The following is a 12,885-nucleotide window of genomic DNA, read 5'->3' as shown; positions in this document are numbered from 1 at the left end:
GGGGGTTGGGGGGGTTAAAAAAACCCCCCTGGAAAGGGGGCCCCGGGGGGGCCCCCAAAGGGCCCAAAAAGGGGAAAAAAAAACCCCTTTTTGGGGAAAAAAAAAAAATTTTTAAAAATTAAAAAGGAAAGGGGGGGGGAAAAAAATACCCAAAGGGGGGTTTTTAAAAAAAATTTCAAAATTTTAAAAAAGGGGGGAAAAACCCCTAAAAAGGGGAAAAGGGGAAAAAAAACCCCCCCAAAAAAAAGGGGGGTTTTAAAAAAGGGGGGTTTACCCAAAAAAGGCAATTTTTTTTGGGGGGGAAAAAACCCCCGGGGAAAAAAAGGGGGGGGGTTTTTCCCCCCCAAAAGGCGGGGAAAAAAGTAAAATTTTTTTTTAATTAAAAGGGAAAGGGGCCCCCCCGGGAAAAAATTTTTAAAAATTAAAAAAAAACCGGCAAAATTTTAAAAAAAAAGGGGGGGGCCCCAAAGGGGGGGGAAAGGGAAAAAAAAACCCCCCCCCGGGGAAAAGGGGGGGTTTTTAAAAAAAAAAAAAAAGGGCCCCCCCAAAAAAAAGGGTTTTTTAAAAAAAGGGGGCCCCCCCCCCTTTGTAGACACCCAGCAGAACACCCACCGGATCACATCTACTGACAAGCGAACCAGTAGTCCTATTTTCAAAATTACTTAGCACTAAACAGGTGTAACAACAACCATTTTAATAGATTCCAGTATGTCTAGGTCAGGGGAAAGAAACCCAAATCCTTCCTCACAGGGACGAACACTCAACTGATTGCCGAATAGGAGGCTTTGGTTTATTTGGTTTATGGTGGAAGAAAGACGGAGCACCCGGATAAAAACCACCGACCTACGGTCAGTACCAGGCAACTGGCCACGTTGGTTTCAAACTCGCGACCCAGAGGTGGAGGGTTAGTGATAAAGTGTCGGGACACCTTAACCACTCGGCCACCGCGGCCCCGCCGAATGGGAGGCATTGTGAAAGACTTAGTTGTTTAGAAAGAAATGTGCCCAAAAATGGTGTTATTTATAATTTCAAAAATATTCACATTTAGTTAGACATGTAAGCCTAGTTATGAGACAGGTTGTCTCAGCTACTAAGCTAGATTACTGTATAAAGGTGTTAATTACATATTGATCACGATATATGATACAGACATATTATGTAAAATCAGTGGCCTACGGGATCATTCAATAATATATGTGTAGTATTAATGAGCAATCTCATTTAAACTGATGTAAACAGAGTATGCCGTGTATAGGTATTAGGTAACTGTCTGACTTAATCAATGGTTCACTTGTAGTATTTAAAACCTGAAATTATACCGAGATATGTCAGTTGACCACCGGCGTCACTCCTGGAATATATTCACTTCCGGTTGAACAGGCTGGACAAGTACATGTACAAATGTATGTACCGGCTCCGACAATTAAGTTAAGATTTTTAGTCTACACAGCATGAAACGATGGACGAAAAAATGTATTTAAACACATACCAAACACACGCCATTCTGTCATAAAATACACACAAAAAATTCAGGTCAAATCTCTAAAGCGGTTAATTGAGCTATGTAAACACTAATATATTTATACTAAATGGCCAGATGATAACGGTATAGGTAATACGACATGCAAAAATATTAGTGTAATTGATTACTGTATAGGTAATATTGATACATTTAGTATTGCGGATGAATTTACTATTAACGAGTTTTCTCCTCGTACTATCTGATGTACATTCTCCGATACTTATAGGCCTACTATTGTGTGTAACAGATAACGTAGGCGATCACTTTGATACGGATGTTGGATATAATACATGCAAACGCAGAAAGTGGAATGATGATCAGAAAGATGTTTTGGTAATTTTTCTAACTGAACAAAGCTATTGTATAAATAATCTTGTAAATAAATTACACAATCATATAACTGTTGACGATAACAATGATTTTATCGACTCCATAGTCGATGATATATGCAATCTTTTTATAGATAGTGCCAAACATGCATTTGGAACTATCAACACGAAAACAAACTCTGTAAATAATCATGCATTTAAATGTTTTAAAAAATACATTGGTTTACTAGAGAGTGTCAGTCTGCTAGACAAAACTACAGAAAAGCAAAGCGATTGTATAAAAAGTTTGGTAATGATAACCTCAGAGAGGAAATGTATGTAAAAGAAAAGTCATATAAAAAGACAATAAATCGATGTGTAAATAACCATAACGTATATATTAAAAATAAACTCCGATCACTGAGATCAAGAAATCCAAAAGAATACTGGAAAATAATTAATAATGGTTTCTCCCAAAAAAATAGTCTGAAGATATTTCCAACTTTTTTAAGACACATTTTAACCCAAAAAAATGCAGGTGAAGATAATCACGTGTTGACTGTCAATGAGCTCACTGAGCTATCTACACTTGAAGGTAATGGTTTTATCAATGAACTAATGCTACCGAATGAAATAATGAATTGTGTCAAAATGCTTAGAAATAATAATAAGGCTGTTGGTGACGAAATGCTATATAACGAGTATATCAAATCAACTATTGATTCAATGATATGCCATTATATGTAGAATTATTCAATTATATTTTGAATACTGGTCATGTGCCGGAATCCTGGCTTGTGGGAAATATCATCCCCGTTTTTAAAAATAATGTTAATTTGTATGATCCCCATAATTATCGACCTATTCCTTTGATTAGTTGCCTGGGTAAATTGTGTATAGCTATAATAAACGAACGTTTAAATAAATATGCTGATAATGTTGAACTCATTCTCGAAAATCAGGCAGGGTTTCAAAGAAACCACTCCACAACTGACCATATTAGATTTGAAAAGGCATTTGATAGTGTATGGCGAGTTGATCTTTGGAATAAACTTTTGATAAAAATGATAGACATGTAGATGGCAAATGTTTTCGGATTATCAAAAATATGAACAATGGTATTTAGATTTATAAGATTTTATTAAGTCACATGATTGTAAAGGTTTGTTTGTGACAAGTTAGAAAAAAAAATTAATATATATTTGAAATGGTATGTTATATGCTGATGACACTATTTTACTATCAGAAAATGCTGATAATTTGCAAAAGCGCCTATACATTTTTGAAATATTCTAGACTTTGGCATCTTAAAGTAAATACATATGTACCAGCAAAATAACCAAAGTAATGATTTTTGGAAGGAAACGAATTCCTAATGATTTGAATTTTACATACGGTGAAAATAATCAAATAGAAATAACGAATTTAAGTATCTTGGGGTTTATTTTACCCAAACTGGTTTAACACAATTTAATATCAAACAGCTATATAAAAAGGGGTTAAAGCAATGTATGGTGCTATTGCTAAATGTAGAGATCATAATTTGTCTATATATTGTCAACTTGATATATTTGATAAAGCTATCAAACCTATTGTTTTATATGGATGTGACGTTTGGAGTTTCAGTATTTATAAACTTATTGAACTTTTGCACCTAAAATTTTGTAAACATATTCTTAATGTTAAAACGTCTACGCTCAATATTATCATATGTCGAAAACTTGGACGGTTCCCACTTGATATTAATGTTAAAGTCAGAAAGATTGGATTTTGGGCTAAATTGACAAAAAATAATCAGAATAAGTTGAGCAACAAACTATTATAACTCACCTTTGTTGAAATATGTGAAAAATATATTTGAAGAATGTAGATTATTAGATATATTTAACAGTTAAGAGTTTTTAAGTATAAATTGGATGAAGAGTACAATATCTCATAAACTTAATGCATTTTTTTCAGCAAACTGAAGAAATAATTTTTTTACTTTCTCGAAAGGAATCAATTATAGAATTTACAAGACTGAGCTTTGTTTAGAATATTATTTACTAGAACTCCCTCCCATATTAGCCAAAGCGTATTGAAAATTTAGAATGGGTAAAACAAAAATACCAATCGAAAGTAGTATATAGTCTAATATACGATGGGAACATAGAATATCACCTGGTCCAATCGTACTGACCGGGCGCCGGTGCTTACACCTGGGCGTCGATGAATTCTACACCCGGGCAACCATAATTTCTATGCTGACAGATAAAATTGACTCGAATATTTTAAAAAAAAGACGGGTATAAAAGTTATACCCCTATAACTATTTGGGTCGTCTTTGGGTTTTCCATTACCCTTACACAAAGTGAAAATTGTTCCTCTTTTCCAGCCTTCAGGTATATGCTCATATTTTACAACTAAATTGAACAGTTTGGTAATAAAGCGCAATAGTCTATCACCTCCAAACTTAATGTGTTCATAAACCAGGCTATCATACCCGCCAGCTTTGCCGCTCTTAAGTTTCTTACATACTTCTCGCATTTCGTCCGTGGTAAATATTTCTGACAAAAAGATATATTTTTCTTGATAAGACTGATTTTGAGTACATCTTGAAAAAAGTTTTCATCAAACGAATCAAGTATCTCATTCTTGAACAACTTACTAAAATGATGGCCCCATGCATTTATAATTTGTTCGGGTTCGCGAAGTGTGGTACCATTGTGTTTCATTTCAGTTTGACAACAACCATTATTTTTTGTACGATTTTTTAAGTAGTTTCCAAAAGAGGTTTTGGTCAACGTCTCCAGATTTATCTGTTTCGGCAAATTGCTTTTTCATATATAGATTAAAAGCATGACGAAGATTTCGTCTGAATTTTGTTTTCACAACCTTGTATTCAAAGAACATTTGATTATTCCCTCTTGGTCTGCCAGCCGCATTCCAAAACGACCTCTTGGAAACCATTTCATTACGTAATTCAAACAAATCCTTGTTCCAATATGGTTTCAAATACTTCTTAAAAGAACATCTCTGAATTGACTTTTTATTTTTTTGTAAAATATATCAATATCATTAGTATGTACATCATCTTCCGGAATTTCAACTTTGTTGAGGAGACTATTTACATGATACCTATATAGGTCGATAGACCCATTCTCTTCAGCTTTTCTCAAATTAAATCTGACCCATTCAGGACTAAAAACTTTGGAAAACTGTTTGGGAATATTCATAATGCAAATTACAGAATAGTGTTCAGAAACATTAAACTCATGATCATCTAACACTTCACAATGTTCAACCAAGTCTAAACAACTTGAATTAATGATAATATGATCGATACAATGTAGTAGAGAAATATCCAGTTGTTGGATAATACGTGTACATTGGACCTTTGCATTTTCCTGTCACATTTAAAGACACCATTATTGTATTATTAAAAAAAAAGTTGGACACTTGAAGATCTGTCGTTACTAGCAAATCGACAGCGACTTCCATGGATTTGCACATTCACATCTCCGAGTATAACAACCTTTCATTTCTCGGAATATACAGAAACCATAGATTCTAAAATATCAATTTGATCTTATAAAACATCCAATGATCTGGATGCAGCAGGCATGTAAACTGAGAAAACATAAAGGTACTCACTATTTGGCATTTGAACTTCGAGACCCAAGATTCGTGGGGTATCGACAATAATTTCTTGTACTCTCAAATTATCTTTAGATAATATACAAACACCGCCTCTGATATTGCATCTATAGCGGAAAGGATCGATTCAAAGAACGAAATACTACATTCCCTGATCCAATGCTCAGAGATACCACATACATCAATGTCATGTTTATGTAAACAGTTAAGAAGGTAGGGCATACCGGCCATAACACCCTCAATGTTCCAACACATGAAGTTAAAGTTAGTAGGTGTCTCCATGTTGATTCTGGAAGACAGTTCATTGGATCTATGATTTTACTTTTCTTTTACTTATCTTCTATTGTTGTATATCATAACACTGACTGTTGTGGTCTGTATCGCTGACTAGCCCAGTGATTTATCAGTATTTTATCTTTTAATACATATTGTATTACAATATTCTTGTACATGCATGTATGCAATAATTACATGTATGTAATTAAGAAATGGTACCTCCCCCTCTCTCTTCCTTTCTCTCTCTTCCTATCTGTCTTCCTTAGTGTGTCTTCTGCCTTTCTGTCTGTGAGGGTGTGAGGATGCGTGTGTGTGTATAGGTGTATATATATATATATGTGTATGTATATACATGTTTGTTATGTATGCAGGATCTTCCCTGACACTGGATTCATGCGTGCTATACGCAGAAAATCCATCAAGGCCTCCCAAACTAAACGTCTTTGCACTCTGCATCCTTAAGATGTACTGTTAATTTTGAAATCCGTCATTTGAATGCAGAAAACCTTTTTTGATTTTTTTTATTTATTTATAAAGGTAACTAAAGTGCTTGTTGTTGAAGGACACAAATTTGAGAGTCCCTAGGACCCTTTATAACAAAATATGAGGGAAAATCCTGTTTATGTTATGTTTATTTATGCTATGTTGTACTATGTTATGTCATGATGCTACATATGCAAGTATATTTGTTATGCCACGCTATGTATGTATATATGTGTGTATGTGTGTAGGTGTGTGTGTGTGTGTGTATGTAGGTATCTATGTAGGCTTGTATGTATGTATGTATGTATGTATGTATGTATGTATGTATGTATGTATGTATGTATGTATGTATGTATGTATGTATGTATGTATGTATGTGTGTATGTATGTGTGTATGTATGTATGACCTATCATAGCATACACAATGATTTTTTGAATGCTGTGGGTGCGAGTGTGCAAGTGATTGTTTGTTGATGTCTATTTATGTATACCATGTAAAATGTCTGAAAATAAAAGAAATATAAAAAAAAAAAGTTCTTGGCATCCACTCTCGGACATGGACACCTTTTGGCCAGAACATGGGATCTTCGATACGTTTTGTAATGGCTTCATCGTCCACTACATTCAATTGCGCAGATGCAGTGTGTTTCCATGACCGAGCGAAGTATCGTAAATAAGTGTATGTGATAGAGTTCTCATACAAGAAATCGCGCAAAGCATTTTCGGACGACACCTTTTTATCAATACCATGAATGTAATACCGTCGGCCTCTCCTTTTCTTTCTAGTAATGAAACCAACGAACAGTGAGCCAGAGGAAATCACTGGCGATGAGTTACGTTTCTCAGGTTTTTCCAAATTATTAGAAACACACACGGAAGAAGGAAAATGAACAGGAATCGCGGCTATGGGTTGCTTCAGATAACTATTGTCTGAATCTTTTTCAATTTGAATGAAGTGGTCACAAGTAGGCGGGATGGAGGTTTCATCTTCCGTAACATCGCGTATAAGTTCTGGAGTTTTACACTGTGTATCTTTGGTTTTGTCGGCGAAGGACGTGATGGAGATGGTGGTGTAGCAGTTTTAGAAGATCCACATTGTCCTTTCCTCACAGTAGTCGAGGGTCGCTCGGAGTGTTCTTCTTTCCCCTGCTTTACTTGTCGCTTGACATCATTCATTTTTTCAGATTCTTTATTTTGCCGAGAGCCTTACGGCTCATAGGCGCATCAACAATACATGTACAAAGAATACAATTATCCACGTCTAATAAACACACTCGCACACTTTCACACTCATTCACACACTCGTGTCACATACAACGAGGGCCGCTCGGAGTGTTCCTCTTTCCCCTGCTTTACTTGTCGCTTGACATCACTCATTTGCTTCTGTAGCGTAACCAATGAATGTTTGTTTTGTTCAACAGAACGGGATGTCGATTGAAGGCAGTCGTTAATTGTAGTGACGTCATTGACACAATGTTTGGTTGTTTGGAGAACATATTTCAATTTGTTCTTAAATCCTTCGATCCCACTTGAGTGTTCATCGTTGAATTTCTGAGGAATTCTCTCACAATCGGATATTTTTGTCCAGGTTTCCTCAACTTGTAGCTTGGCATTCCTAGCGAGTTTTAGAGCTTCAGTTACGGTTTTTTCCAACGTCCTGTTATTTTCATTGTGTTCATTTAGTTCTTCAGATTGTAGATCCACTTTAACAACTAATTCACTGTTCTCCTTCTCTAGACTGTTAAGTTTACATTGCATAGTCTTTAGATCTTCTGTATATTTCTTTGCTCTTTCTCTTGCGCTGTCTTTTGTAGATTGTTATACCCCCGCAACGAAGTTAGGGGGTATACTGGAATCAGGTTGTCTGTCCGTCCGTCCGTCCGTCCGTCTGTCTGTAGACGCATTTTGTCCGGACAACTCCTCCTAAACCGATGGGCCGCAATGAAACTTCACACAAATATAGGGGACCATGTGTAGATGTGCATGCCACTTTATTTTTCACAAAATTATGGTTGCTATGGCAACTGGTCACTATAAACAGGTTTTCTGATAGGAACCATAACTTTAAGTTTGTCCGGACAACTCCTCCTAAACTGAAGGGCCGATTTCAATGAAACTTCACGCAAATATAGAAGACCATGTGTAGATGTGCATGCCACTTTCTTTTCTTTCAAAATTATGGTTGCTATGGCAACTCGTCACTATAAACAGGTTTTCTGATAAGAGCCATAACTTTGTTTGTCCGGACAACTCCTCCTAAACTGAAGGGCCGATTTCAATGAAACTTCACACAAATATAGAAGACCATGTGTAGATGTGCATGCCACTTTCTTTTTCTCAAAATTATGGTTGCTATGGCAACTGGTCACTATAAACAGGTTTTCTGATAAGAACCATAACTTTAAGTTTGTCCGGACAACTCCTCCAAAATCGATGGGCCGATTTCAATGAAACTTCACACAAATATAGAGGACCATGTGTAGATGTGCATGCCACTTTATTTTTCTCAAAGTTATGGTTGCTATGGCAACTCGTCACTATAAACAGGTTTTCCGATGAGAGCCATAACTTTAAGTTTGTCTGGACAACTCCTCCTAAACTGAAGGGCCGATTTCAATGAAACTTCACACAAATATAGAAGACCATGTGTAGATGTGCATGCCACTTTTTTTTTTTTTTTAATTATGGTTGCTATGGCAACTGGTCACTATATTACTGGGTTATCTTAGTAAGCCTCTAATTAACAGTTCCATTTCACCATTGCAGATTGCGGGGGTATTAGTCAGCCATCCTGGCGACAGTTCTAGTTCATTTGTGTAATGAGATACTCGAGATCAGAAGCATGAGCTGTATTGCTAGCTTTTAGATTATGTACATCTGATTGCAGAGATGCGACCTCTTCTCTAAGCATTTTTATACCATTCTCTCCATCCGTAGAAGGTGTTTTTAAGGGCACTTCACGCTGTTTTTTTCCGTGTGGCCATAACTTTGCTTAATTCCTCGGTATACTCTCCGACAGCAGCACGAAGGAGCACAAAACAATCTCTAGCGAGCTTTGTCTGTATTGGTTGATCGCCAGGTCTACGGGCCCTAAGCCTTTTGCGCAATACGCCTTCTCTAATGGGGAAATCTTCCTTCCCGGAAGCTAGCTTAAATAGTTCATGACGTAACTGTTCGAGGTCAGGTTCACTGTCGTGGGTTATGGTTCGAATCTGTTCCAATAATAATGACCGGGGCTTGTCTATAATGGATTTAAGTTCACTTAGATATCCAGGTATAGCATTAGATGGGTTACATGAAGGTTCATTAAAAGAGACTTGGGAAATGTCATGATCATTTGGCGTGTAAATGAATGACTCCTCGTTATCATTTTGACCGTTTTGCCTTGTACTGAAATGCTGTGCGGGTGTGAGTTCAGTGTAAACAAGGCTTTCACAGCCCTCTCTACTTATCAATAGAGCACTATCCATACCGTCGTGTAGAACGCAATAGAGCGTGACGATTTTTCGGACGTGCGTTCACTGGGTACAGTTCTTGGTCACACAGGTTTGGTTTGTTTGTTTTTATTTAACGTCCTATTAACAGCCAGGGTCATTTAAGGACGTGCCAGGTTTTGGAGGTGGAGGAAAGCCGGAGTACCCGGAGAAAAACCACCGGCCTACAGTCAGTACTTGGCAACTGCCCCACGTAGGTTTCGAGCTCGCAACCCAGAGGTGGAGGGCTAGTGTTAAAGTGTCGGGACACCTTAACCACTCGGCCACCGCGGCCCCGTCACACAGGTAAATTTCATATACGTATATATATATACAGATTCCGCCTGAAGAAACCTGAGAGGGCAGAAAGGCCTTGCGGCAAAGTCTGTTTTTTGTTATTTTTTTATAATATATACTATATAGAGACACAATCAAACTTCATCACCATGCAGCCAAAATAGAGTAATTAGGATAGCAAGTTCATATTTGAAACCATATAAGTACTCCCATGTTGATAAAATGTTCACCATACCTCATTCCATGCGATTACGGCAGGAGAAACACGATAAATGTCGTCGATAAACACAGACATGCAATCCCAGGGTGAAGATCCGAGGTACGTTTGATGCTTCCGCGATCGAAATGACTTCAAATATATTTTTTTGCATTTATGCAATGCGTTACAATTCATTCAAGGACAGGCCTCCTTAAAGGGTCGAGGAAACGGAAGTAAACACAGAAAACCCTACCTATACGTCAAGTAACATGCATCTTATTTACATTAGCCAATGCTGACAAATCGAAACTGCTTAAAAACCAGCGGAGAAATCAGGCGTACCGTAGTGGCTACCATTCCATATGCTCATGACATAGGTTCAAAAATCGTTTTTCTGAATTCAGCAAAGTCTGACTCATCAACTAAATCGTTAAATTGTAACGCATTGCATAAATGCAAAATAAAAATACATAAACAAAAATCATCAAAAGGCCGACTCTGGTAATTTTTACATCACTACCACGTCAGCAAATTTCGGCGCCCGGGTGTAAAGCTCCAGGGCGTCTTCGTTGCCACATGTGTAAAATACGGAAATGTTTAATTTTCCTATTTAACTATTACCAATCAATCCACTAAGACTTGATAATGTCAAAAGATATAATTCCGATAAACTGTGAGGTTTACAGTCATTTCGATCGCGGATTTTGCTGTATATGTTAGCAAAAAATGAGCTTGTTTTTCCTGTCCGTTATCCTTACAAGTTATAGCCAATTTATCATGTTGTTCCGTGATCGGGTTTTTTTCCTTGAAGGACAGCATTATCACATCAAAAAAGAGAAAACATAGCTCGACCGTTCTTCCGATCCCGTCTTCGGCGTTCATTTTCTATAGAAATTATCGTTGCCCGGGTGTAAAATTCATCGACGCCCAGGTGTAAGCACCGGCGTCCGGTCAGTACGATTGAACCCGGTGAATATGGACTTTATGTAATTTAAGAGAAATAGGCGACCAATTTCATTATTTATTTAACTGTGATCAGCAACTTATCCTCAATAACAGACGGAAATATATGTCAAGCTATCATAATGAAAGACCAGATAATATAAATTTCATACATTTTTCAATTAAGTAACTGAAATGAGCTTGTTTCATTGGCTAAATCTTTTATTGATATAAATGAGATAATTAATTCACTATACTGATGTCCATCCTGTTTTACTATGTATAATTATTATCCATTTGTCTATGTTCTTATTCTCTGCACTATACTGTTAACGAGAATAAACAAAATTGCTCTCGCCCAAGGTTAGGCCAGTACACTGAAGAGTAAAAGCATGTGACAAAATACAAAATTTACCCTGTTATAGAAGGCACAATTCTTACCTTACGCCCTTTCTGCTGGGCAGGCACAACTAGGGACTAAGGAGAACATAAGTTATTAAATTTGAGAAAAATACTGGTCTGTCATGGTGATGTAACATTTATCACTTGGTATCCATAAATGAGATGAAGCTAAACGATATCTGCGCAAACTTAACACAAGTGTCCTATTACAAATGTGTATGACTATTTCAATATAAAGCAGGTGTTTTTGAAGGGCTATTATTTCTTTTAAATAACCATCTCTCCATCGGTTTGATTCTAATGTTTTACATATTTTTATGTTTTGAAAGGACTTACAAACATACTTAATATATATATATATACACCGCCCAATGCAATAGGTTACATCACGTATTATCAGTCCCTGTCCAGAGCACTTCTTAACGACCCCAGCACATACACACATGATGTACTGTTGTTTTCAAAGTTAGACTTTTCCACTGGAACATGCGGATTTGTACTCCGAGGGTATCATTTCTACGAGATTTTTTTTATCTACAATGAACACCGTGGGTTTCCATTTTTACTGAATTTAAATCTAGCCTCTAGATACGTCTGAAAAGGTTCTACATTTGTAGGTCCAATTACACATTGCCTGTAACAAATCTCCTTATGGAAATTAATATTCAATGATTAAACCTCTTTCTGATGATTTATACGAGATTAAATAACAGAGTAGAGCATGCTCCTTTCCGAGTGGAGGGATATGACACCTTGATATGACTAGATAGTTCGGTAATTAATTGAATACAATACTCACCCAGGGATAGTTCGGACTGTGAAAGTGACAGAAGGAGGGTGATCAGGGCGATAGTCCCTCCCGCCATAACGGGAGTGGCCAGGCAGTGCTGTTAAAACACCGATACTAATACGCTGCTGCAAAAATGATGGTTGAAAAGAATGTACTTCAAACACTACCAGGAAGTATAGCCTATGTAGGTCCCGCTTCGAACACTACCAGGAAAGCACTTGTAACCAGGAAATATATTGTTTAGCATGGCGTCATTAAGGTCATACATCTCTTGAGTCGTCCAGCATTCCGGATTTCTCTATTTTTATTTTTGAGGAGTTTATCGCATATTAAAAACGCACAAAAAGTCCGTGTTCTTATTTATTCTTATTTATATTTTCCCTTTAAAATCATAAATTATTTTGAGCTTTTTTATACAATGAAAAACATCAGAAAATATGATAAATTCAATAAATTGTTATAACTGGTTTCATGAGTATTACCTTCAATTGTCTTTGATATCTTTAATATGTATCTATTTAATAATTTGTGATATATATGTGTATATGTTTGTTTTG

At 36.6% G+C, this 12,885-nt stretch overlaps 1 protein-coding gene across 1 annotated transcript in view; it reads right to left on the bottom strand.

Moving 5' to 3' along the window:
- Positions 1-12,521, bottom strand: part of LOC117326413 — a 43,886-nt gene extending 31,365 nt beyond the window's left edge. Inside the window, exon 1 of the mRNA XM_033883161.1 lies at positions 12,338-12,521. Coding sequence (XP_033739052.1) covers positions 12,338-12,404 — 67 coding nt within the window. The 5' untranslated portion in view covers positions 12,405-12,521. The remainder of the gene's footprint in view (positions 1-12,337) is intronic.
- Between the last annotated feature and the right edge of the window lie 364 nt (positions 12,522-12,885).

Source organism: Pecten maximus, chromosome 4 (assembly GCF_902652985.1).
Source record: "Pecten maximus chromosome 4, xPecMax1.1, whole genome shotgun sequence".
Taxonomy (NCBI): domain Eukaryota; kingdom Metazoa; phylum Mollusca; class Bivalvia; order Pectinida; family Pectinidae; genus Pecten; species Pecten maximus.
Note: the sequence above shows the minus strand (reverse complement) of the source record. Positions and strands in the feature narration are given on the sequence as shown.